At 43.3% G+C, this 27,619-nt stretch overlaps 4 protein-coding genes across 5 annotated transcripts; 2 read left to right on the forward strand and 2 right to left on the reverse strand.

Moving 5' to 3' along the window:
- Positions 1-1,682: 1,682 nt before the first annotated feature.
- Positions 1,683-5,471, forward strand: cbx3b (chromobox homolog 3b). Of its 2 annotated transcripts, XM_068756275.1 has the most exons (5): positions 1,683-1,814; positions 2,193-2,333; positions 2,402-2,558; positions 2,929-3,080; positions 4,175-5,471. In XM_068756275.1, exons 2-5 carry the CDS (start codon positions 2,194-2,196, stop codon positions 4,293-4,295), a joined length of 570 nt encoding a protein of 189 aa, XP_068612376.1. In that variant the 5' UTR covers positions 1,683-1,814; position 2,193; the 3' UTR covers positions 4,296-5,471. The 2 variants fall into 2 exon arrangements, with proteins under 2 accessions (XP_068612376.1, XP_068612368.1); XM_068756267.1 differs by lacking the exon at positions 1,683-1,814 and having other exon boundaries at positions 2,132-2,333.
- Positions 5,472-5,868: 397 nt separating this feature from the next.
- snx10b (sorting nexin 10b) lies at positions 5,869-6,962 on the forward strand. The gene is made up of 4 exons (XM_068760329.1): positions 5,869-5,970; positions 6,047-6,147; positions 6,264-6,365; positions 6,758-6,962. The coding sequence occupies exons 1-4, from the start codon at positions 5,878-5,880 to the stop codon at positions 6,960-6,962; spliced, it is 501 nt and encodes a 166-aa protein (XP_068616430.1). The 5' UTR covers positions 5,869-5,877.
- A 9,087-nt stretch (positions 6,963-16,049) lies between these two features.
- On the reverse strand, positions 16,050-23,432 carry skap2 (src kinase associated phosphoprotein 2). The gene is made up of 12 exons (XM_068760275.1): positions 23,387-23,432; positions 22,929-23,034; positions 22,826-22,851; positions 22,422-22,520; positions 21,713-21,793; positions 21,506-21,589; positions 21,236-21,360; positions 20,852-20,915; positions 20,651-20,746; positions 20,511-20,582; positions 19,430-19,542; positions 16,050-16,269 (listed from the first exon to the last, which is right to left on the reverse strand). The coding sequence occupies exons 1-12, from the start codon at positions 23,430-23,432 to the stop codon at positions 16,177-16,179; spliced, it is 1,005 nt and encodes a 334-aa protein (XP_068616376.1). The 3' UTR covers positions 16,050-16,176.
- Positions 23,433-26,066: 2,634 nt separating this feature from the next.
- Positions 26,067-27,619, reverse strand: hoxa2b (homeobox A2b). Its single transcript, XM_068755520.1, has 2 exons — positions 27,289-27,619; positions 26,067-26,845 (listed from the first exon to the last, which is right to left on the reverse strand). Exons 1-2 carry the CDS (start codon positions 27,617-27,619, stop codon positions 26,211-26,213), a joined length of 966 nt encoding a protein of 321 aa, XP_068611621.1. The 3' UTR covers positions 26,067-26,210.

Below are 27,619 nucleotides of genomic sequence, written 5' to 3' on the forward strand. Positions count from 1 at the left end.
TCTGGGTGTGCTCTCAGGGGAAGGGTAGTGCGACCCACTGCAGATAAAGGTTTGGAACGCGTGGTTCTGTGTGTGGACGAGGTTCTGCTGTGAATGCTGTTCCAATTCTAACTCCACCATGGAGGTTATGTTTTCTGCTGCGTCCGTTTAGTTGTTTGCCCATTGTTGGACAAATAAAATACTCTTCCTTGTCTTCTTGTCACCAGGACTCGACTTGAACTTTGCCAGATTGGGCTTTAACATTTTTGTTTTATTTCCCAGTATAATGGGTGGACTTTGATGGGAAAAAAATCAGTTCGTATCTATGAGTGTTAAAACTCCAGAAACCTGAGGCTTTACTGATTTAAAGGGAGCTGTTGAGCATTGGAGGAGCTACTGTATTTGCTATGAGTTAGGAAGGAACAGTGTTTTTATTTTAAAGTTGTATAACTTAGGTTAAGCTTTAAATATTAAATGTTAATTGCTCAAGAGTTGTTTAAATATGAACAATGTCTGAATCACCAATGTGAGGCTGTGATCAATAAGCTCCTTTTCTGGAGACTAGACACCACATCATCTTCTCTGCCGGCCTCTTCACTGAAACAACTTCTAATCCCATCTCCAGTGTTACGTAAGATTGCCTTGGGATGAAAGGGTGTCAGGAACAACAGAATATCAAAGGCGAGTCTAATGTGAATCCACGTCCTTGTGAAAAACGTTGTTCTGCCATCTTCCACTGTGAGGTTTTCAATATTAATTAATTGTCACCAGCTCTTGGACAAGGCAGAAGCTTCGAGTTGACGTCCTCTGATTCTAGCAGTCCAATACAAGCAGACAGCGACCCCCAGTGGTGGAATGCAAAAACAGTGTGGTTTAACTGGTTGATAAAAGATAAACATGGAAAAGAAGAAGGCCTGTTTTTGACGCTTGCTTAGCCAATCAGTCGCGGTAAGCATTCCCATTGGCTAAACCAGAGCTGTCAGTCAAACTCTGCGCAGCCTGTTTTTCTGGAACGTGCTCAGTGGGATTAGAGAGGTCGTGGAGTATAATACTATGTGTATGATAATAATAATAATAATAATAATATGAACAATAAAAATACAAATGTACTATAGAAACAAGTATATAAAAGAGTAAGAATCATCTAACATAGGGATGAAAATACAGAATATAGAATAAATACAATTTAGTGAAATAAAGTTTTAAAAGTAATTTAGTGCTGCAGCAGGAGTATGTTTCACATGAGTTCCAAACCTGTCTCCATAAAGTAAAACACACATCTTTGTTTTCTTTTTTGATCTTAACTCATATTTATGAGAAGCATGTTCCATAATTGTGTGTTATGAATGGCAAATCCTAAAAATGAAAATCACAAACTAAGTATTTGCATCAAGAGTCCGACATAAAAAATGAATACTGTCAACAAAAAGTGTAGGTAATAAACAAGTATTATGATTATTAAAACAAAACAGAGAGAGCGAGAGAGAGAGAGAGAGAGAGAGAGAGGAACTTGCCAGACCAAGTCGACGCCCATTGGTGGGAAGGCCGGCTCCTGTCGTCTTGACTGGGGGGCGGGCCAGCGGACTGCTCTCTGATTGGTCGGCGGTGGGCGCGTCCCCCGTTGTCTCCTCCCGTTTTTCCTGACCTTTTCCTTTGGCAACAACCACTTCCTCTGAGCATCCACGGCCATCTTTAATTTTAACTCATTCATGAAAAGTTGTACATCTCATACAAGCACGCCGACGGACACGTTTGCGCACGAAATCCCGTCGACGGTGGGGCGTGCGTGCAGTTCCCACCAGCAGAGCGGCTCCACGGCGGTCCTCCGAGATTAAGTACACACCGGCGGCGTGCGCGCATATTGTTCTCATGCTGGACGCCTCTTTGTGTTCCTCGGCTGCTGTTTGCGCAGTCGTTCTACGCTAAACTGTGCGTTTGAAGTGTAAACGCGTGCGTCTCTTTATTCTGGAAAAAAATCTATAATGTGCGTTCGAAGCGGGAAAGCGCCGAAAATAAGCTTTTCAGATCGTTGTCTGAAGGGCACAGCAGAGAGCTCACCACTGCCATGTTGTTGTTGTTGTTGTTGTTGTTGTGCAATTTATCTAAAAAAAAAAAAGGGGGGGGGGCTTGAAAGCATTTATTTCTGGTGGAATTTAAATCGCAATTAGACTTGCAATGTGCCAGCTCCATCATTTGCATCTCCTTGGTGACAGGATGAGAAAGAAGCAGACTGCCAAACAGAGGAAGACTGAGGAGACCGCAGTGGTACAAGAGTTCGTGGTCGAGAAAATAATCCGACGCAGAATCTTCAATGGGAAAGTGGAGTACTTCCTGAAGTGGAAAGGCTTCACGGAGTGAGTTCGGATTGTGTTTTGTTGCTGTTGTTGGGCTTCGGGTAACCTGATGCTGTTTTTATTCACAGTGCAGAAAATACGTGGGAACCGGAGGACAATCTCGGCTGCCCCGAGCTCATCGAAGAGTTCCTGAGGAACTCCCGGTTCTCGGAGGAGATGGAGGAAGTGCAAATGGCACAGGGCCTCGTTCCCAAAGAAGAAATGACAGAGCAAGGGACGGAAATTGTTAGTAGTGTATGTGAGGAATGCACGGTGCGATGTTTATGTTGTTTTCCAAGCTATTTGCAGAACTTCCTCGTCTAAAACAAGATCTCATTACGATCCTTTTTTTATAACGGGAATTTGTCGCTTTGGCGTGGTAAGTTACACCCAGGAAATTCAGAAGGGTTTTAAGGCTGAACCGAAATTAAGCGGCGTCTGTGGTTGATATTGCAATCGTGTTAAATCCCCCCCGCCCCCCCCCCTTTTTTTTTTTTTCTCTCGCAATGTGTTGAAACAAAATCACATGAGGATGTCTCCAAATGCCGTTTTTTTTTTTTTGCCTTTGTGGTTTCTCCTAACTGCTGCTGTTTTCTCCTGGTCGTCCTCCCTGCAGGCCTGCAGGCGTTCTCAGCAGGAGGATGAAGATGTCCTGAAGCCAAATGAGGAACAGACAAACAGCCCTTCTCACCTCAGCACTTACCTCGAGCCTGAATGCATCATCGGCTCCACAGACAGACAGGGAGAGCTCATGTTTCTTGTCAAATGGTAACTGCTTCCTCTTTCCTAAAGAAAAGATGTGTTTTAGGTAAACGTCTGCATGTTGGCTACAGTTTCTTGTCATTTACTGCCCATGTAATGTGTCTATATCCTCTATTCAAGAGGCAGATTTAAATTAAATTGACATTGAACCCGAGCCAAAACATTCCTTCATTTATTATTGATGGAGTTCATATACTCCACTGCTGTGAAAATTAAACTAATTTGCACATAAAAATCAATTTACTAGTCATGGGATTGGGATTATACTACTTAGCCGTTGAAAAAAAGTTGAGATGTGGTTCTCTAACTTTTAACATTCATGTCATCCCCCTGCAGGTGAGACTTTGTTCGGCTTGAGAAAGCATTTACCGGTAGTTCTTCTTACCGTACTTATTTACATAGAGGCTACGATGTTTCTGTAGAATGCGTGTTTGCACAAAACAAACCAAAGGTTTGGAAAGATGTCGTCCTTTTGCGTTCACTGATGGCCTGAGGCAGCGCTTGAGTAAACATGGAGAACTCTAGCAAATAAAGCACGCTGTCAGATATGTCAAACCTGTCTTTGGCCACAGTGTGAAGTCATCCGAGCCGACAGGGCGCTGCACTGAATAGAAAAATCCACCACGTTATTCCTGGTAGGTAAAACTTGTAATTGATAGCTCAACCCGTCAGTCGTCACAGGGATTGTGGGCTGCTTCAAAGTGGAGGAGGGAGTGCTCAACATCACTTTATTATCCCTCATTATACCTATGTGCTGCAAAGGTAACCGTTGATATTTTGGGGTATTTAAAATGTGTTTCAAATTTTACTTTGACATTTGTAACTTTTTTTTTAAAGCAAACATTTGGAAAACACAATAAAATAGGAAAAATATGAGGTTTAGTACAAATGGACAAAAACAAGTGCCGAGTTAAAGTCTGGGAATCTCATTTGCCATTGCTTTGATTCTGTATCCGTTTTGAGTAGTACTCTTCATTACTTCTAAAATGTAGGTGAGTCCATCCGGACAGCCGGACTGTGTTGCCGCTGAATCGTTTCACACCCAGCTACAGTCGGTTACCGTCACCTGAAGGCTCTCCTCCCTGTGTGCTTCCCCGCAGGAAGGACTCCGGCGACGTGGCCCTGCTGCCGGCCCACGAAGCCAGCACCAGATGTCCTCAGCTGGTCATCGACTTCTATGAACAGAAGCTGACGTGGCACTGCGGGGACGAGGAGCAGTGACGTGTGCCTTGTGGAGGCGAACCCCCCCCCAACAGCTGTGCTCTCACCTGAAGCTTAGTTTAACCTCTATTTGAGTTTCCTCCTTCAGCTGACGTTGGAGGCGCAACTGCGTGAAATTACACCCCGCTGCACTCTCAGACTCTGGCAGGTGCAAGATCCTCGGCGGGGATGGGTTTGAAGCGTCCTGTCCTCTGGTGCCCAACGAGGTCTCCGTGCCTTCTGTGGAGAGACCGCGATGGAGACTAGAACTGACCTTCGAGTGTGTCGGTTGATTTGAGGTCACGCTAGCCCGTAGCAGCTTTGGACTTGTGTGAGCAGACACAATCACTGTGGACTTGTGTTTTTGTGTTTATTGTTGAACACGTGTCTTTGTCTTGGTTGTTTAGTGTGAGCAGCACTGTGTGTAACTCTAACCCTATCAGTCCAGGCAGTGTTTAGTTACAGCTGGTGATTAGTATTGATCTCTTCTGTGAGGGTTCTTGTAGCCTCAGCTTTTTATTGTGTCTTGGTGTGTTTCTGTACGACCTTTGTGTTTGTGAAAGACTTTAAAAAAATGCCCCCCCATACTACTGCAATCTCCCTATACTAATCTAATCGGCTGCTGAGTAGCAAATGTATAGTCTCCTCTTGTGTTCTGAATCCCAACGAGGTTATCACTGTGTATTTGAACGATATTTCAATCCATCAATGCATTAAGATTTATATACATTGAGACAAAACTTGTGTAGGATCGTTAAATGTAGCACTTTAGATATGACACTGAACAGATGCAGAGCATTGTCCTCGATTTTCACAGGTCCGTGAGCGTGATGCCCGCATCCCGATGGCGCTGTGCTGACTCAGCAGATCTTTTGAACCTTAAACCTCCTACAACACACGCGCTACTGAATTACTCTTAACTGTTGACCGTGAATCTGTGAAGTCTGAATAAAGGAAATCTTTAGTGAAGCTCCTCCCTTTTGTGATGTCACATTTGTCAATTAGGATTTCATAAAACAGCGACTAAGAGCTGTTGGATTTGATTACTGAATGACCGTCATCAAACACAGTGATAAGCAGTGGTGGGACTCGTGTAATGATATTGATGCAAGTGATTCCGACTGTTGTTCAGGAGTCGGTATGGATTTTCTCATGCTGCCGTTGATGTGCTTATCCTCCGTCTTGTGACTCTTGTTTTGGAACCTTTGCTCTGGGACAATAAACGTGGGAATAAAAAGCTCTGATAGCGTTTCTGACATGACATTATCTGTCTGACATTCCAAAGAGAAAACTCGCATTATCAAGGAAGACACCAGCGTTATGAATGAGGTAGGTCTGAAGTTATTCTAATGAGATTTGTTTTTTATATAAACTGACAATTCACTAAATTTTGGAAAATCAGACCTTAAAAATGTCCTATTGTTTTGTCGTGGACAGCTTCAAAGAGAAACTGGTTTTTTATGCTTACCAATGAAGGATCTTTGGTGGGGGTTTCCTGATGTGATTCGTGTTCGTCGTTTCACTTCCTCTATTATTCAGCCATCTAAAAACGTGCCATTCTTCAAGCCCTACTTGCGTTCATTTGAGCGTCTGTTCTGTCTCGATGCTGCAGGTCGTCAGCGTCTGGGTCCGAGACCCGCGGATACAAAAGAAGGATTTCTGGCACGCCTACATGGACTATGAAATTTGTTTACATGTGAGTAGTGAAATGACTGAATGTGTTGTTTTATAATGTTAAATGTTATAGTGTGTCACCTGTCATTCCCTTTTAGACCGACAGCTTGTGCTTCAACAAGAAGCTCTCTCGTGTGAGAAGAAGATACAGCGAGTTTGTTTGGCTCAGGCAGAAGTTACAAGAAAATTCAATGCTAATGTAAGAGACAACTCCATGTGCTTTTTTGCTTTGTTTGTTTTTCAAAGTACTACACTCTATTGTCCCAGGCATTTTAGTCTGACTGTTTCTTGGGGCTCGTATTTGTCTTTTTGCAGGGTAAAGCTCCCTGAGCTGCCTCCAAAGAACCCTTTCTTCAGCCTGAACAACGCCCAGCAGATCACAGAGCGGATGAATGGCCTCCAGAAGTTTCTGGAACAGTAAGTTATGATCTCACAGATCAAGTGCATCGACTCAAGCATTCTATAAGACAAAAGAACAAAATTGATTGGATTAGCAAATGTGGGTGTGCATGAACATTCATACCACCCACACATGCTAATCCAATGTGTGCCGGTGGCTTCTTTGTCAGTGATTAACGGTGCAGCTCCACATGCACGAGCATCTTTGTTTCAGATGGATTTTCAGAGAGTACATTTGTCCTGCAGGCCAGAGTTACCCAGATCAGTTTTTTTCAAGCACATTGAAATTCACATAGACATGAGATTAGTTGTTTGTTTGTTTTTTATTCTGATTTGGACCGCTTCCATACGTTTTGCGTTTTCACATCAACATATATATATTGAGAATTTGCTCATCTTTTCTTCTCCAGGATCCTCCAGAGCCCTCTGCAGCTGTCTGACAGCTGCCTGCATTTGTTCCTGCAGTCAGAGCTCAGCGTTTCCAAAATGCAGGCCTGTGCCGCTGGAACGACTTCCTACTCTGTGGCTCAGGCAGTCCAGCGCTGTGGACTGAGGAGATTTCACTCTGAAGGAGATCTGCACAAGGACCTGGACACATCATGTGACTCTGATTGATTTCAGACTTTGGAATCTTTTAGACATAGCTAAAAATGTTACCTCTAATTATGAAGGGTTGTGTTTATTTGTCAGCGGAAAGGCAAATGTATGCTTTTATGTTTAAACTCACTGATGTTTGATGATATCCTAGGATAGTTAGCTCAAATATTATCTCTTACAATCCGCTCTCCAGCCCCTGTGCCTGCCGATGTTATTCTGACTCATTGCATACAGGTCAAGAGCCTCGGGTTAAAGATTTGGAAACAGCGTCGTCAGCTTCTTTGTATCTTCTGAGATCCAGCCATGAAGAAACCTTCAGCTCCTCTCCTTGATAAAAGCATCATTGTACCACCAGCAGTAAATGTGCCTGTTACCTTGTCATGCAGCTCTTTAAGCTACATGGTTGCTTCTAATTTCACTCATAAAAAGTAATGTTGTATTATATTATTAAGGCATTTCAGTACATCGTAGTAAAAATGTACCAATTATACAGTATATTCTTGAGGTTAACCATCATGGTCATCTCGTAAAGCTAGAAACATGGAGCAAAACTGTGCCTGAAGATGGCAGTGTTGTTGCATCCATCGGTATAGTCAAATGTCACTTGGAACATGTTTTAACTGTCCATATTTATCTCAAAAACAAGCGTAGCAGATGTATTGTGATTATTTATCGCTCACAATATGTATATTGCCACATATATGCAAATAAAACAACGCAGTGTCGTGAGGAAGTGTCAGCCTAATGTTCCGCTCTGCGGCAGAACTCCCCTTCTAATAAAGAGCAAGGTGTGGGGAAGCTTGTCATCTGGCGGCCACTGCAGTGCTTAGGAGTACATGTGTAATGGGGTCTCTGTAGAGTTTTCAGACCCCCCCCCTGTCAGGTGTGTGGCTGGTAGGAGGTCCTGCAGGATCCCAGTGGACTCGCTCCTGTCTGAGAAGGCTCCCAGGTAGACAGGCTACGTTGCTCCCTGCTGAACAAAATGCCAGCTGCACTGACAGGCCACCTTTTCTACCTGTCTCTCTCTTTTGTTGTTTGCATGAGCCGGCTCACTACAGTGACATATCTGTGTGTGTGTGTGTGTGTGTGTGTGTGTGTGATGAATAAATGCTCCCACAGCGAGCAGCACCACGCTCATGCAAAGGTAATGACCGCTAAACAGAGTGACAGCGGACTGCACCGTTAATTAGATTAGCTCTGTCCGTGCAGCAGTTGTGATATTCATTATAAGCTGAGCAGACAATAGGCTGGTGTTACAGAGAACACAGAGGTCACGTCACCTCGAACCGGCTCTACTCTGAGCATCCGAGCAGTTTGGACAGCCGCAAAGCCCTCAAACTCAAATTGGGGGGTGGGGGGTGGTATGTCTTCCCTGAAGATGTGTGGGTGGTATGAATGTTCATGCACACCCACACATGCTAATCCAATGTGTGCCGGTGGCTTCTTTGTCAGTGCTTAGCGGTGCAGCTCCACATGCACGAGCACTGAAACAGTCTGCAGGTCTTTGTTTCAGATGGATTTTCAGAGACTACATTTGTCCTGCAGGCCAGAGTTACCCAGATCTGGCTTTTAGGTCTGTTTTTTTTCAAGGATAGTGTCAACAACAGAAATTCACATTGACATGACATTTCTTTTATTCTGATTTGGACCACTTTCATACGTACTTCATCAGACATAAATTAGATTTTTGCTGATGTGACAGCAACATAAAGAGTCGGGTGATAAACATTTATGTGGGAGTTTCCTCCCACCCTTTGTCAGCAATGGTGGATAAATAAGGAGAATTGCAGCAATGTCACAAGGAGACACGAAGATACAAATCTAATAGATGAATGAGAAGACGCTGAAATCGATTCCCCGCTTTGCTTTCGTGCCACATGCTGAAAGAGTCAATTGAATCACCACAGCAACCAATGCAATAAATGAAAGTCTGCATCACTAATTTATTGATTTTAATGAGTGGTCATTGTGTCAATGGTATTTCCTGTTCATCATGGGTCACATACAAAGATGAATGTGAACAGTCACGGGGGAAAGGTCTGGTTGGAGAAAATAATCACATCACTTTAAACCACAGTGTGATAATGGACAAAGAGTTATGTCTCTAATGCATTCAGAAAACACACTTATGCCTTTAAAGGCATGTGCCTGTGGAAAGACAAATCTATATCAGCAGTCAGGATGATAACACTCATGAATTCATTTTCAAGTTCCTATGCCAACAACAAAACATTGTCAAATTCCAACTTTAGCGATCGGTTGCCTCATCATTTTAAAGGAGGTACATTTTGTTTCAAGTTGACTATTTTTAGGCTACAAAATAAACGACAGAACTAAGACTTTAGCTTTTCTCCCCTCTCTCCTTGAGCTTTTCATTATTCGAGCTAAATTGTAGGGAACGTATAAATAAAAGAAAAAAACACTGAATAGATAAAATGCTCAAATCCATTGTAATTAAAATGTTTCAGAAACTATAATTTTGGTTTTGGGTTGACATTTTATGAGGTTGGTGAGGAGTGTTTCGGGACAACTTAAAACCTCAGTGTTCCTAAAATCCTTGCAACACTGCAACCCAGGAAACGCAAGAAAGTAGTTAAACACACTAAAAACGGACTGCGAATCCCAGTACTTTAAGGGAGTGATTTTATTGGGTTTTGAGCAACTATAAATATTCTGCATCTAGTCCATGTTAATTAAATTACACATGCATGCACCAGTAAGTTTGTCCACATGATTTCGTGCCTGCTAACAGGTTCCCAGTAAAGCCTTGGATCTAAATGTTTGCATGAGTGTTTTAGTTTGACCTGTCCAGGAGATAGTTCGCTAGAGAGTCTGGCTCACTATAGCTTAGTCTATTAGTGCTGCTCTCATGCCATAACAACACTGACACATTTACACCCATCAGATCGATTGGCCAATAGTTCCCTGGTCTGTGTTGCATGAACTAAAGGAGGTTAAATTTAGGTAAGAGGCAAGTAAAATCACTCTGGTTCCAGGGTGGCACTTCGCTTGAAGTAGCCACACTCGGAAAATATGTGATCCACTTTTTTGTGGTTTCTAGAAATGCTTAATATCAGTTTAAAATAATCTTTACGTTTACTTTTTGGTGCATCAAATAGCAGAAAATGGCCCCTGGGGTAGATGCCCATCTGCCTCTCAACAAGTCAGCATTTCTTTCTGCAACAACAGCTCAAATAAAGACCAACTCATGTCCCTAAACTCATGCTTGACTTACTTTCCTCTCTATTGAGTAATTAACACAAAATAACACACACACAAAAAAAAAAACATTTATTTTCTGTGTTGGAAAGAACAAAATTGTCCAACTCAAGTGAAGCAATATGAAAAAGCAATCAGGTTTGTTTACTGAGCAGGCCGCATAGCGCCAAAAACAAATGGAGGTATCGGGTGAGATATGCTCTCGTGGAAGCAAATTACAGATAAATCAGAGGCTGCTCATGCATTTTAAGTGCCACATTATACAGAATCCATTAGTAGCAATAGGAGTTCAGCAGCACTTGAGATATTAAATCTCTTTGCCTGCAAGTCAGTGGAACCAGGTTGGGTCAATATCAGAGAAGCCCAGCCAATAGATGAGAGAGGAGACACATAGGAATGATACCAGAGCTAAACAGCAACAACAGTCGCAGGATAATGACACCGGCTGCTGATACCTATGTACAGATTCCATAGCAAGCATATTCACCATAGGTGCAGGTGCAGGGAGAAGAGTGGCTGATCTGGAGCCTGGGGTTAATTGAATTGTTAATAACAAATTACTCTGCTCTGAGCAGTTTTCAAGGTCTCCAATATTTCATGCTTATTCCAAGAGCTGCTTCACCTAAAGAAAAAAAAAGTCCACAAACTCACAGCCGCAAAAGGACTTCTGGATGATACGTCTGTCTTTATAGCCAATCCTGTGTTCTAGCACTTTCCTCAATATGGTGCAAAAAGACTTTTCCTCAAGGCTGAAACACTTTTCTCTTTGCCTCATCCCAGATGGAGATGAACAGACATCCTGTCCATCGTTCATTAAACCCACCAGCTTTGGTACATCTCTTTGGTTCTGCATGGCTTTCACCTGCCATTTCCCCCTGCAGATACTGTCGCCATTTGAAGCGTGGAAGTAGCAATTACTTGGAACGGACATGATCACTGTAGCAAGTCGAGAAACAGCCTCCCATGTCCTGGAATCCCAGCTGATCAGCAGGAAACTATCTCCTCTGCATTAAACGAATGGGCCTGAGGGCGAGAAATGAAGCTGCGATCACTGCTTTACGATTTGTCCTGATGAAAATGGAGAATGAAGGGACTTGAGGTGAAGTGATGCCTGCTGCCTGCATATTATATATATATATATATATATATATATTCAGAAAAAAATCCTTAAAATTCATGTGCATACTAACAGGACCCAAAATGAAAAAAAAAGATGTTCAGACAAGAACAAGAAATTAAATGTAACACCTTGAGTTTATGGAGCATTCAAGCATCATACAGATGCATCATGGCACGAGGTAACAACGCTCTGAGCATCACGAGATCATATCTGAAGAACGACCCTTCGGATTAATGTTGTGTTAGAGATGGAGAACAGATAGCGATGGAGCTCTTTGGTCAGACACAGTCCAGTGAATAGAGACACACCCAACGGTGGCAGCGAGAGGACGAAAGAGGATAGAGACACAAGGGAGTAAAAAACATGGAGGGGTAGAGGGCACCGTCTCCTGAGGTCTCTGTGCTTCGCTGCCAGTGTGTATAAATCAGCAGGCAGCTCACGGCTGCAATGAGGTAGAAAATAAAAAAAACATAAAAATGTCCAAGTGAAATAAGAGGGAAGGAGACATTTTTTATGATGAGCCTAAATTCTCCTTAGTCTGCAGTAGATCCACTGGTCTGTTCAGCTTGTCTTCTCCAGACACCGTCCATCATCCCAGTGTCTGCATACAGTCACAAATTACTCAAATTACCCCACCTGCTATTCGTGGATTGCATATGTAATGAGCACCCTAAATTCACACTATTATCATGCTTGATATGTTAATAGGATAATTTTATGTAATGGGGCTTTACAGATGTGGTTTAAAATGTGCAAAGAACAAAAGTAGAAAATACAAAAAAATGCTTTCATCATTCCGTTATTCTTGACCTTTGAGAACAACAACAACAACAACAACATGTGCGACCAGGCCGGTCGAAAAGCAACACTCGGCTTTCTGGACTCCTGGTCCTCCTCGGCATGTGAGAACAGGTGTCAGCACAGTCTGGCTGATCCTCTCAGATGAAAGCAGAATCCAAATTCATTAACATTTTTCTCAGCCTTCACTGTTTTTATTATGAGTATCACGCAAAGTAGACTTATTATACAGCACCTGCAGAACGTATCAGGTCAGATTGTATTGTTTAATAACACAGAATTAGAGAATTACTGCGAGATAGATAGACAGACAGACAGACGGATGGATGGACGGATGGACAGACGGACAGACGGACAGACAGAGCAGTGATAATTTGGAGGAATTTGGGTTTATAATACTTGTCTTGTCATTCATTAATACATTTTAAGGGTTAAAATGTATTAATGCCCCATTTACAACCTCTACAGGAGATACATACATCCATGAGGGAATTAGGCCTCTGAATATGGCTTTAAAGAATAAAGTGTGTGTAAATTGGTTTATTGAACACCGAAAGCATGTTACCCTGAGGATTTAGTTTCCTTTTGCTGCCATCTGATGTTGCCCACACTTTCACCGGCAGCTCCACGAGTGCTCTGGACACTAAATTAACTCAGGTTAGCTCGGATACTGACGCTAAAAAGGAGCGATGGGAGCAACCTGCTATACCCTGCGTCTTAGTTATAGCTCAGCAAGCTTCTGTAACTCAATCCCCATACCTTTACCTCCCCGGTCAGAGGGTGTCTTTCAAACAAGGAGTTATATTAAGACATGAACTTGAGCTGAATGTTGGGTAAATACAATCAGGGGCATTAAACTGTGGGCAGTGAAAGTGTATGGATTGGCAGGCAGCTGCAGCGAGGTGTCAGTGGAACACTTCAGAGAGGGTTGTAATCGCAGTTAGAGCATCTCTGGCATCTCTGGCCTCCCTTGATCACAAACTATATCCCCCGGAGCCATCCAGCGTCATTACTCACCTCGCTAACTAAGGGAGTAAATCAGTAGCAGAGGGCTGACCTGATATTATAGCCACTGCCAGAGCGTAAACAGAGACAGCGGTTGGACCTTTGTAAATAATCTGCAAGATGGAACATGATGGAGGCGAGGGGAAATGTTTATCGCAGGCGGACAAACGCCTGTCCCTTTGATGAGCCTGATTTATCCTGACTGGCATGTCAGCACATAGATCTGTCCCACCTGACAGCCTGGAGCAGGGAGAACACAAGACCTGTCGGCAGAGAACCCAGCTTCATCAGTGTCAAAGACAATCAGTTGGGCTATGATGGTATTTAAGGGAGCATCCTTTAAGGCGTCAGGAAACAATGGAGCCACTTGCATCTCCTCAAATACCAGTCTTTAAGTGATCGATGTGCAGATCCCAGAAACATGCTAGCGTGGTGGGCGCGGCGCTTACAAAGAATGAGCTGTCGAGACCATATTTACTGGCCTGCCATCAGCCCTCATCTTCTGCTTATGACATTACACATTAAATACTGAAAAATCACTGACAGGCCGGAAAATCGGACGCTCAAATTCCAGAAATATGAATTGCCTGAGCAAGCCATCGCGATCTTTGTTGGCTTTCAGTTTAAATGCATTGAGCCTTCTCACAATGTCATGAGCCAGCAGAGGAAACCTTCATTTATCTGCCGCCATGATTCATGATAACGGAAACTGACCTCAATTAAGACTGACTCGCATTGAAAAAGTGTCTATTTCAGATTTTAAGATTTAGGCCTCGGGAGAGGTTTTAATGGAACACTGACAGAGGGCCGGTTGGAGAGGTAATACATTTCTTGCAAAATGCCCGGGGATATGACATAAATAAAGCAGTGTTATTCCTGACAGAAACTTTCTATGAAGCTGTGGCGTGATCTACGGCTCTGTGACCCAGTTAAAGAGCAGCAGAAAGAGCTGACAGCTTGATCAAGATTACCTCTCTAAAGTGGTGTAGATCAAATCTTTGGCCCTCTCGCCAACCCCGGCGGTGATGGTGGGGAATAAAGGTGGCACACGATAATGCGTAGCCAAGATGAGCAGCCATCACTTTAAGCACGGGGCTGTTAATGTACTGATATTGTCCTCAAGATTATTTACCCACTAGTTTTTGTGTTAATGGATGATGAGGAAGTAACTAATTTATGTCCTAGTGGTTAGGCTTTGGAAGCTTGAGTTTATCTGAGCGCCACATTGTCAGCATAAAACCACTATTCTATCCTGAAGGGTGAGTTGTTTTATATTCCTATCGTCTTTATCAGCAAATCTCGTTTTATTTATTATTCCTCAGGAGCTCGATCTATATATATTTGGCTGGTAAAAGTGTATCTTTATGATTGCAAGTATTAATTAGTGATATTCTGGTATCATTAGTGTAATTTAGTGCCCCGAGATTAATGGCACGCTGGCATTTATCTACGAAACATTATATCTTGATGTTAAATTGCTATAAAAGAACCTGTATATTTTGAGGATGTGGCTGTCCAAATGTAACGTCGGGGGATGGGGCTGTAGTTGACATCCATTAAGGAAATCCTTTATTGGCACATAAAAATGAGAGGCAATATTTAGCCTTACTTGGCTTTGGCATCCTAATCCATTGCCTAATATTATAAAGAAGACTATCAGAGGAAACACCAAGCTCTGTCAGCGGTATGGAGAGCTTTGTGTCTATGTGAGTCCTAATTCTACACCAAAAAGGATGACTAAATTATGGAATAACATACACTCAGACAATGCCATTAATGGTGCGGAAATGTTCCACTTTGTTTTTCACTACATCTCTTTCCTGCCTTGGAACAAAGCATTCCTTTCTAAATGTAGTACATTCAATAACTAATTATGGTAATTCAATACACGTCCAATTAGCAGAGAGGCCTTATCACGGCGCCCTACCATAAAGAGGAGGATTTATGTTGACTTTGAATGTCACCCAGAGGACAGAGGACGAGCTCATCACTCAGCAGGAACAAAACAGACAGGACAGGAGAGAGGGGAAAAATAGAGGGAAGAGGGGGCGAGAGAGAGCGAGAGAGATAGAGAGAGAGACACAGTGAGTTATTGGTTAAAGGCTTTCCTTCATTTTCTCACAACCTTGAGGAAACCGAGATAATGCTGCTTTTGTATGTTGTGGCCACAGAAGGGAGCCTGACCCTAATGGATAAAAATGTAACACAAGTTTGGTAAATCTGTGAGGAGGTTGTAAAAAGATATGTACAGTACGCATGTACCCTCGGTGGGCTATGCCTGGCTAACGCCACCCCGCCTGCTGTGGAACAGCCCCTCAGAGGGTGCTAAGCCTCCCTGCTATCTGTGTCGGTGGCTGTCTTATTAGTGCACCTCAGCTGTTTCAGCAAGGCACACCGCACAGCCAACCATCTGCCACACTGTGGCTCCTCTTCCCAGCCCGGTCTCTCCAGTGCCATAAAACCCCAGCGTCCCTTTGAAGCTTGGAAGCAAAGTGCTGACCAGAGGCATGAAGATATTTGAAGAACTACACTATTTTTCCCTCATCAAGCAGGTTGCACCATCGATCTAGCATTTCAGTTTGTCCTTTGGACAGGTTGTTGCTGCAGCTTGTTAATTAAACAATAATGAATGTAATTGATTAATCAAGTCAGTATTTGCACTCTAGGGAATCCAATGGAATAAAAAAAAAAATGGAATTTCTGATTCGTTACAGAAGTAATCCATGACCTTTGAAGAGACTTTATTGCCATCTTGTGGTTTAACTAGCAGCATGAATAATTTAAAACCTGCACAAACATGTGTTTTTAAATATTTATTCATTTTTGCAAACGCCATAATTTGTGAAAAAGCAAAGCACATGGTGTTGGAAAATGTGAAAATAAATACAAAAGCCTGCAAAGTGCAGATATTGTAGAAGTACAGTCTAACATAAATCACAAGAAAATATTTTCATAAACATCTGATCCTGAAATAATGTATCGGGTAAAAAAAATACTGTGGAAAAACATCCAGTTACATAATTTACTTCTTCTGATCTTCATTTAGCAAAGTAAGACCTCATTGCAATCAGCAGCTTATAAAGGAAACATTCATAGAGCATAAAGCTCCATCAGATAGTCTTTCGGGACAATTCCTATATTTCCATTTCTCTCTCCAACCCACCAGCCGAAGCTCTGGTACTCCTGCAAACAAAACAAAACAGTCATTGAAAAGATAGGAAGGAATTCACGCATGTGTTTTATTAAGTACTGTCTCACAAAACCCCAATCAAAAAACAGATTCCAGGCTACAGTAAAACAAAATACCTCACAATTGCTCATCACATGTCACCACCGTGATGACACTGATTTATTCTGAGTTTTTCAACTAAATATCTACCATACAAGATGTAATCAAAACATAGTAGTTAGAAGAATTAGCACCTGTGGGAATAAGTTTTAAAGAACAAAGAACTACAACACCCAAGCTTTGTACTGAGCCAGAGATTTGTTGTCATTCCCCATCTCTCCATGTCTTTATTCCTGAATTATACATATATAAAATGCTTTTCCTTTTTTCTGTTCACACCCACGCAAAAAAAACCACCTGCATCCCATTAATAACTTTGTATTTCCTGTTCCCTGCCCCGTTTCTCAGCTCCTCACTGGTTTTGAGACTTTGCACACTTCCACTCAAAAAAAAAAAAAAAAAAACTGTGTTGAGCACATCAGACATAAATCTGTCGCAGCGTGACAAGTAATAGCTCCAAATAGCTGTCAGCATGCTGAGATGTGAGAAAGACCCTGTGAACAGAGATCTGAGACAAGAGGAGAATACGCCTCCATCCCTTCGCTTTGGCCAGAAGCCTGCCTTTACATCAAAGTCTTCTGAGGACGTGAATCATCGTTGGAGATCATGCTCCGACAAGATCGAAGGAGGAGAAACCTGCACAATGTTTCAAATCTGTGCCACAACCCAGGGACATGGAGGAACCAAATCTGTGTCCAGTTACTCCCAGCAGAGATTAATGGCTGCAAGTCATCATACGGTGGTGCTGGACACAGGACGATTACAAGACCAATAATGGCAGCTAGCATTGGAGGTTGTATGGCGCTGGGCCCTTCATCATGTTAAACAAAAACCGGCACGACTTAATGCTCGCGCCAGATTGTTATACACAAAACATTAGCGCAATAAAAACTCATTCTACATTATGAATGGATGATTAAAGATCACAAGAACTGAACAGAAAATGTCACGTTGATTTCACAAGTGTGTCACCTGATTAAAATGAAATTTCACAAGCCCCTTAGGGATTGCAGGAGATTGGCATGAGGCGTGTGTTAAAAAAAAAAAAGTGTGAGGCCAAGTGTGTGTGTGTGTGTGTGTGTGTGTGTGTGTGTTATGACTTCCTGCCGCCAGCCAACACCTCATTGTGTAGTTCTGGCTGACAAATAGTTCAAGTGAGCGCTGGACACAACTCCAGAACACATGCACAGAGCTGTGGAAGACTCATAACACTCACATTAACACAAACACCCTAAACCGTGAATCATGTTACAGTCCCTTCATTTGGTAACTTCTATGCAATGAAAAGCCTCATAGTTTGTACTTAACACATGCAGGCGCCATGAAACAGTGTTAACATTTTATGTATGTGTGTGTGTGTGTGGGTGCACGGGCGCGAGCATGCACTGGGGCATAGCTGGACAATACAGTCTCCCAGTCGGACCCTATAATCATCGCCCAGGCCCTAAATGGGGGGTCTTGCAGCTGTAACACTACTGCTATTTCTGACCTGTGGAATGGGGGAGGGAGAAAAGAGAATGAGGGAGAGGGAGAGGGAGAGGGGAGGCTAGGCTGGCTGTCCCTTAAGCTGCAGCTGGCTGCTTGCAGTCCAGACAGGTTTTATGGTCATTGCCCTCGCAGCAGGCCACAACCCCCAACACCAAGGTTTCAGCTAATGGCACTCCTAGTCTGAGTGAAAGGGCAACTTGATTCTTGGTCCTTCTCCACTCGTGAAGAGAGAGTAATAAACAAGCATTTGGCCATTGAGTATTGACGGTCCTGTCTGCTTTGTGCATTTGTTTGCAACCATTAAGGCCGAATCAGTTAATCAATTAGATAGCAGACAGCGAATTCCCACTTTTACTTGTCAAGCAAACATCTTTTAGGTTTGCTTGATTCTGCTTTTTAAATTATGATAATTTGATGCCTTTCGATTCGATTCCTGAAAAAAAAAAAAAAACATTTTTTTTTAAAATTAAGCTCCGTTAAGCAAATGTTCCCATTTTTACAGCTGCAGCATTTTGTGAAATCTAAAAGAATACACTGAATAATTTATTATAACAATAACTGGACATTGTAGCCTGCGTGCTCCTGACAGAATAAGACATTTAATGAATCAGTAAAATCAGAATTCAACTATTTACAAAGAAATCTTATGGAGGTCATCAGTCATGATTTAACGCTTCGTGGTTTGTTGGTGCCACTAGATGGCAGACTTGAATGTGGAAAAGGGCCTGGCCAGTCAGTGGACTTCAGTGAGCCGCTCCATAGATGCCAAACCAGACAGGAAATATAGCCCGACTAGGGGGTGCACATTTCAAACGTTTTTAAACACACACCACAGGACACAGGACATGCAACTGCTAAAGCATAAAAATCTGTGCAACATTTAAATGCATTCAAATCTGCATTGAGATGACCCAATTATGCACAAAAGTGCTCACGTTTGGCTGCATAACGAAGGGAAGAATGGCCCCTTAGTTCTCATCTAAACCCAGGCGACAAGCCTCGGAAATTGTGCGTCCACTCCACGTTCTCACCTGCTCTGAATAGAGTGGCGGACTTAGTCTGGGTTTCCTGAGAACACACATTCCTATTTGGCAAAGCCAGGGAGATGTCTGAAAGGTGTGTGGGCTGAGGAGGGCTGCTCACCGTCCGGCATGGCGGCAGTGGCAGCGTGCTGAAAAGGCTCCAGATGGAAGTGATGGAATGGTACCTTGTGCCAGTTAAGCCCGGCATCCGCCAGCAGCACTAAAACAGTTTCCGTTGTGACAAAACTAATCCCCATCACGGTGCCAGAGAGAGACCCAAGCCCAGCCTGCCTCTCGCCATCAGCCTTCCACCTCCAGGCGGTGGGCCAGATGCTGCCAGTAAAGCATATGAACAGAAAGTCCCTCTGAGGGTCTAGAAATAACTCACTTTAGGTGGTCTGAGGCCAGCACGGCTCTGACTAATGACCCCCCCAACAACTTCTGCTTTACGGTTCGGTTTGAGCTAATTCTACCTTTGCCATTTCCCAATTAACCTTCATTCAGGGACAAATTAACATTTTATCGACAGCGCCTCAAAGCATACCTTGCTAAGGATGTAGATGACATCTCCACGTTTGAAGGACAACTCATCTGGGAAGTCCCCTGCACAGTCCCATAAGCCCTGGTAGCAGTTGGGGTAGTCTGTGCTCTTATCAACTGGAGCGTGAGAAAGAAGACGACAACTGATCAGGTGCATCATTTTCTACTGAGTGAAAATCACATTGAGCATTCACATCTGACACAGCAGTAATTGTATCTGTGAAGAACAACCAACAGGTGGCAGTGGAGAGCCTGGAACGGAATTGGAGCAGACTGGAGCCAAGTTCATGATACTTGCTAATTAAACACAGGTTTTGTAGCATCGCATATGTTCAGACTCTAGACTGGTTCTCCAGTAAAGCAATCCAGAATGTAGGTTGAACCACAGGGAGAAAAATAAAGCCGAGTTATGGACAAGAAGCAGCTTTACAACACCCCAGAAACTTTGTATATCAGCCTAAATTTGCAGCACACTTACAATCAACTCATCTTTTATGTAACTGGTTAAACATAAATTCAATAAGGTTTTCCAACTTCAGCTTCTCCACTGTGAGGATTTTCTGCATTCTATCAATGAGGGAAAAATTTAACATGAATGTAAACAATTATTATCTACAGCTGAAGCTGCAGCTTATTTCCCTTTTTAACAGTGTGTTTCCACACTGTTTGTAAAAATTGTCAAGAACTAGGATTTTTATTTAAAAATATCACAATGTGATTTGACATATACATTTATTATACTTATTGAGGACTTAATCAGTTTCCTAGCAGTTAATAGTTAATATTCTGCCTATCTACACTTACGAAACTCTAATGTATGACTCAATGTAAAAAGGACGTTAACCTGAAAGTTATTTCCAGCATTGCGTAAAGTTTCAGTTGTGAACCTCCACAGAAGCGTGCTTTGTAAATGTAACTTCTTCTTTACTGTGGTTTTAGATGGAACTCAAAAAAAAGCTATTTGTGACAGAAGGTAATTTGTTGATCAGAATCTGAGACCGTTTCTACTGTCTGTGTATAAAACGAAAGACCAAATACTTCACTCATATCTATGAAGTCTTCAAACCATATTCTGTGCCGTGTACCTGCAGCAGGAGGCCCAGGTTTGTTCATTGGCTCCACTTTCGGAGGAGGTTTTGGAGAGGGCATATCTTCTTCTGAAAAAGCAAACCAAGATATTAATATGTGTGTGTGTATTTGCATGCTTGTGTGTGCGTCTCCCAACCTGGGAGCTCTTCATAGATGTCTTCATCGGTCAGCCCAACATCATCGTACATTTCCTGCTCTTCCTCCTCATCTTCTGGGATGATACCCGTCATATCTGCCAACAGGGCACCACAGCAAGTTTCGCGTCTTTAATGAAGTCTACGTCCGTGTTTGCACTTTGTGATACTATGAAGAGGATTTTATAAATAGAAATCCTGACCTCTCAATACAAAATCTATCTGTTTCACCCATTCCTCGGCCTCTTTCATTGATGACGCACAAAACTGCGATGGAAGAAAAAAAAAAGAGGGAGAACTGAGGTGCTGCCAGTGTAATACGCAGGTCTACATATATTTAACATAAACAAATAATACTGCATTCATGCATGGTGAAAATGTTCCCCATGGAAAACCCTGAATGTGACAAACGCTCATTTAGAAGCACAAGCACAAGCGTCAAACGAATGGGTACGTTCTTTAAAAATTAAGGATTAATGAGTGCATGTGCACACACACGCCTCAGGCACATCTCAAGCCCGTATTTGTGTTTCTATCGAGGGCGTACACACCAACAACTCCAAACTGTCACCACGAGACAAGCGTACCTGATAGACACGCTTGTCTGGAGCCGAAATGTCAAAGCAGAAGTCTTTCTTCGAGTCTTTCCGGAGGGTGTTGTTCATCTTGACGCCGTAGCCGTCAATATTGAACTCCCCCTTCTGCTGCTTGTCTAGACGCAGGAAATTAAAACATCATCATTGATCCAGATACAAGAACAGCACCGTCAGCCAGACGCCGGGAAACAAGCTGAATGCTAGACATCCAGTCGCTCAGATGTCGTTAAACAGCATGCGATTTATAAACAGGCCGCAAACCTTTCTCACTGCCGTAGTAGTAGAAGATGTGATGGCTCAGGGCACACCAGCGCTTCTGCCACTCTGTGCCAAAAAAGCTATGATCTGTGGAGGAAAGCCAACAGCAATGGAAACTTCTGCTTTGTTTTGAGGACACATTAAAACGAATGTTGACATTAATATGTCCTTGGAAAGCTTCATATGTATGCTGATAGAAGGGCGCCAAACCCTTTCTGCGCTTCTCGAGGTATCCTGCTTTAAAGACCGACGTCAGGTCCTGAGCCGCCACAGCTGGGGACTGCTGGGCACCTGCGAAAGGGAAACCGAACATCCTTTAAAAACAGAAATCTTGTTTTTGAGATGTTTTAAAACCCCATGGATTATACTAGCGTCTCTTTGCAGGTGTGTGTCCCCCCCCCCCCTTACAGTGAGCAACCTCAATGCAAATGTTCAACTGCTGTGTCAAAGTTGCTTTTGTGTGAAAGAGCAGCCAATAAAGCTGGCAGCTGCTTACGGACCATAAACCCCCAGGCCCCCTGATCACAGTTTGGCAAGGATTTCTCTGATACACTCTGGTGGAAAAAGTAAATATGAAATCTTCCAGAGCTTGCTGTGACCGTACACCACAGACTTAAAGCTACTGTATAGCAGGGAATGTTGCCCCCCCCCCCCCTCCCCCCTGAAACTACAGTTATGGCAGCAATGTCAGCCCCCAGCCTGTGGCTGAGAGCCATAAAGCATGCTCTAGCCGTCAAAGGGGTGGCATGAAGGAGGCGCTGCTTGTAGCATGCGCCCCCCCCCCCCTAAATTGCTTCCCATGTGTGTTGCCAAGATACAGTTGGAATGTCTCCTTCATTGTGCCGCTCAAAGTCACTTTCTCCAAGAGCGGACCCAACGATCTGTAGATACTTTGATCCGCAGCTTGTCTGTGGCTCACCTTCGAAGCCCTCTTCATCCTTGTCTGTGCGCTCAGACTGCAACGAGCCTCCGTCATTGTTGCTGTCGGCTCCCTCCTCATCATCGGAGTCATCTCCGTCTGCAAGAGCAAGCAGTGTTGTACATGCTGTGGCGTAGTGCGGTGGTTCCCGGCTGGCTGCGTGTATTGACAGGTGTGAGCAGTTCATTTGAAGGGTTTTAAATGGATGGAGTAAAAAAAAATAAAAAATACATTCAAAAACACAATTTTTATCCATTTATTTTGAGGAAAACAAGATGATAAATCAAGGCTATAAATGCGTGTCATTTCCGACCCCTTGATGTCACAGAGGCCTGACGGGTGGGAACCACTGATCTAACAGAACACAGACTTCTGGGCTACTAAAGATTGAGTCCAACACTCACTTCTGTCCTGGAAGTCTTGCTGGAAACTGTTGAGCAAACACATTTTGCATTAGTGCATCTTAACATTAACTGACATCTCCAAAGCACGAAGATGAAGACATACCACAGTTTGACCTCTTTGATGCGTTTGAGGAAGACTTCTCGCTTCTCTTTTGCCTTCTTGCTTAGATTTTCCCCTTTTAATCCATCGCAGAGGAAGTTTTCTAGATCTAAGTAGAACAGCAGAACAGCAGTAAAACGTCCACACGTCACGACGTCGCCTGTTCTACTGCAGGTTGTGGTTTTATCAGAGTGCTGCAGGACATCCTCTATAGCATTCCCAGCAACAACACAAACACACATCAGCCTCACAGTTTGGGGGGTCAAAGTGCGCATCGTCGGACGCTCATCAGCGCGCACCAGCAGCATGGAAACAATTCATCCATGTTGAGGCTGCGCTTCCTCTTTAGAGGAAACGGTTTCTCTTCAAGTAGACTTTGTTCAACAACACGGTGAACAAGCCACACACACACACACCCACGCACACACGTTCACGCGCGCGTCAATAGTTGGATGTTTTACCTGAGATCAGCGTCGTTAGCTCCTCTGGAACTGGAACAGTGCGCATGCTGGTGGGTTCGTTCCAGGCTCAGATGGACCGTCCGGCTTTGGGGGGAGCTTCTCGTGATACGGAAGCAGCAGCAGCAGCAGCGAGACGCGGAAGTTGAAGCTAATTATTTATCACTGACCACACAGTTCTGCAACGAGCCACATAACCTTTATCACCGCCGATGACGAGGGGGTTGATGCGATAATGGTCGGACGCGCCTTTACAGACCAATAAACCCGACGGAGGGCGCGTGATTATATCTCTGATTGATTCCAGATCATATTTCTGCAGCTCCTCTCTGTGACTGACGCGCTGGACGTGTCGGGTTTTTTTTTATTATTATTATTTTATTTCCAGTGATACGAGCACTTTGAGTTTATGATGATGTCAACATCGTAAATCTAAACAGGCAGCATTAATAAATGAAAAGGCAATTATTCCAAACTGCTCTGGAGCTCCCCGCGCCAGCGTGACGTCTCTCACGCACGTCGGGTTATTCCATAAATCGCATTCTAAACGTGTCCGGTGCCACGTGACGTGGACGGGATTTCGGGCCACTGGTTAGAACACCTGGTGCAATCAATGGTCGTTTCTTCTAACAGGGAACCTGTGCCTCCTGGTGGATCAGTGACGTTTTGTTTGGAGAGGTGCCAGTCATGCATTAGTCATCTTTTGACAGGCAGTATCAGCCAGTGCGAGTTGAAAGAGTGTCAGTGCGGCTCTGGGGGGGCTGCATGTGTGAACGAACAGCTCTTACTATGGCTGCAGGCGGCGGACAGGTTCGTCATTGCTCCGAGACGCACACATGCACTGACTCTTCACTTTATTTATTCTGTTTCAGTTCAGCAAGAAGCTTTGGGAAGATAAAAAATAATAATAGTTCTGATTGTGTTTTGTTTGTCCTAAGCAGAGATAAGCATCCAGCTTTATGTTTTAGTATTCCGATTGCGCCCAAAACATCAGGTCTTTGTTGGAATGCACGAGTTCACCCTCCTCCTTCATGTAAAATGAAACTTCAGATCACATTCTGGTTTCTCCATGGTTGTTTTCTTCACATATTTTTGATGTCACTTCCTGTTGGTTATCTGAGGAGCCAGTAAACTCTTTATGAGCCTCAAATCCTCTTTGGTCATTCACAAGCTGACCCCATGCTGACCTGGCAGGAGTTCCTCCCGGTTTGGAGTGGGGAGGAGAGCCAGCTTGACCTTTGACCCGCGTGTGTGTGTGGAGGGAGGGATTGCTGGCTCAGTGCTGTATCTAGTTTCCCATGGAGCTTCACCTACTCATCTGTCATCTCACAAACTCCTCGTGATTTGTTCTTTCCCTTTGTGTCACTCATCACACATTTTTATCAATTCACTTCAAGATGATCAAACGACATATGTACCGGTGATCTCAAAGAAATATTATAATAAGATACAACAATCTGATGTTGTAATTGCTTTTTGCATATCTCTTTGTCTTTGTAAAGGAGTAGCAAACTATGGAATCAGTGCCCTGACGCTTCTTTTTTCTTTTCTTTTTTATAAGAATTATTAGCATATCATGAAAAACGTGTCTGTGAATTGTCTGGTCAAATATAATTATCTAATGTATTTTCAATTTTCAAAATTAGCACATTTTAATATCACTTAATTTCATCTTAATTATATCTCATAATCGTGTATATATATATATATATATATATATATTGCTGCTAATAGCAACTCCGTTCAGAGTAAAACATTTGTGTGATTCCCATGAGTCAAACAATCGTAGACCTGAGCTTTTTATCAAACATATTCCCTAAAAAATCAGCATCAAAGTATACCAGCAACCACCGATGTGGAAATGGGGACACACGCTTCTTTATGTGCGCATTACCGCGAGGTTTAACCGGTCTGAGGGCAAATAGGAGGAATACAAACTCAGCTTCACTGACATTAATAAAATTAAATACTAATCAAAAGAATAAATTAAAGTTTACTGTTTGACTGAGGGATTGTGTTTGGCGTCTCACACAAAACACTTCACTTTGTAAAAAAAACAGAAGAAAAGAAAGTATATTGTCTCAGCTGCTCTGAATTGACCTTAATTGTTTTTAAATTAAAAACAAAAAACAAAAACAAAATCACGATAGCCTAAAACGCGATTCTTAATTTAAAGAAGAGTGGGTTGCTGCGTGGATCGGACTATTAACAAGCTCATTCAGTGCTGTGAGTTTTATTGGCAATAAAAGTTAATTAGAGAGTCAAAAAAAGTCACAGCTCTTGGCCTGTGGGACTCTCACAGCAAATTCCCTTTCTGGCTTCAAACGGGCAAGGGTTAGGGTTAAGGCACCATTTATCTGGTCAAATCACCAAAAACGCGCGTATTTCTTTAAGAATAAAATCCTCTGATGCGTCTAAATTCAATTTTACATTCCTTTCACTCATAAATATGAGTTTGGAGACTTTTGATATTATAAAATAATGCTGTCTGCAAAAAGACTATTTGAAAAATATCCTGTGACTTTTAAATAAAATATAAGCATTAACTGCTGAGCATTAATTATGCATGGGATAATCCAGCACGAACGTGCACTAAAATCAGCCCTCTGTTGAAATGAGACAATATGGCGCTGCTGATTCCAATCAATGTTAAGTTTTATTTCAAGAAATATATTCTGCTCAGTTATAAAGAAATAGACTGTGTAACGTCCTGGGGGAAAAAAATAATATAGCTCTGGTGTTTTACTTTAACTTACCTTATCTGTATCTTTTAATTCTATACAACTGAGAAATTGAAAACGTGTCTGAATTCAGATGCATTGATATTTTAATAGCTCATGTTTTGTAGGTCGATAGTCGTAAACGTTTCTGAGAAAAGGTCAAAAGTTTCGGATAAGGGCAAGGGGCTTTCTGCAGAATCTGACAAACTCGGTGAGAAAGAGGAGGAGGATGAGAAAACGTGGAAATCCTGCAAAGAAGTGTCCACGCACAGGGAATGCGTATTGTCCGGGCCTATTGTTGACCCGCAGATCGGACCAGTGGGTGTCAGGTTTGGGAAATGTTTGAGATTTTTCTCATTCTTGTTCAAAGGCGCAACCGCCGTGCTTTGGTTCTCCTCCTCGTCGTGTCCGTTCCGGCCCTGCTTTTGGTGCCGCTCCCTCCCGTTGTCCGCCTCCTGCTCAAACTCATCCTCCGGCCCGCCGTCCAGGCATGCGTATTTCCCATCACTGTCCCGGTTCTCCTTGCAGTGCGTCTGCCTTTTGTGCTTCATCCTCCTGTTCTGAAACCACACCTTCACCTGCTTCTCGGTTAAATCCAGCAGGGCGGCTATTTCCACTCGCCTCGGTCTGCACAGATACTTATTAAAATGAAACTCCTTCTCCAGCTCCAGCAGTTGTGTGTTGGTGTACGCAGTCCGCAACCTCCGCGACGCGCCTCCACCATCTGGTACCTCTGGGGAACCTTAAAAATAATTTTTAAAAAAACACTTATTATTATTTAAAATGAATAAAATAAAACAACAAAGTTGTGTTCGTGTGTGGGTTGAAAATCTGGCTCCGTGGGGGGGGGGGAGATTTATGGGCCTCGGGCAGAATATGATGGTTCTGCGTGGACAGGACGGGACGCAGGGTGAAGATTAATGAACATGCCAGCTGCTGGGCCGTGTAAGAATAATCTATCACTCTCCATTACTGTCAAACATTAACACTGTTACACTGCATCACACGCCATGTGCGTTAGTTGATGAGATTACGCATCCTTAAATCAAAATCCTGGTTTAAAGGGACGCCCACGACGCGCAAGGCCCGCGGATGCAGCTCCCTGCATGCAGAGGAATCCTGAGACAACGAGGACCTTTTTTTTTTTTTTTTTTTACATGCAGGTTGTTAATCATCGTGCCTTGCCTTGGGGGGAGAGGTAGAGCGGCGAGGAGTCCGCGGTCTGGCTTCTCTTGATGCTTTTCTTGTCCTTCATCCACGGGTATTCCGGGGGCAGGGGCGCAGCCTGCAGCGGGCTGCAGCCTCTCACGGGTTGCTTTGAGCGGCTGTGTCGTGCGTGGATGCCCGAGCCGAGGCCGGGGATGGTCTGCGCAAAAGGAGGAGGAATCACTGCCGAGCTCTTGATTGATGAGCTTTGAAACGCATCCCCGGCAGGGTCAGTGAGGGATGTCAGGCACTCGGCGAGCGACGGCTGGCTGTTGATGAAACCACTTTCTCGCCCAAATTCCAAATTCAT

This window comes from Brachionichthys hirsutus, chromosome 3, assembly GCF_040956055.1.
Source record: "Brachionichthys hirsutus isolate HB-005 chromosome 3, CSIRO-AGI_Bhir_v1, whole genome shotgun sequence".
NCBI lineage: Eukaryota > Metazoa > Chordata > Actinopteri > Lophiiformes > Brachionichthyidae > Brachionichthys > Brachionichthys hirsutus.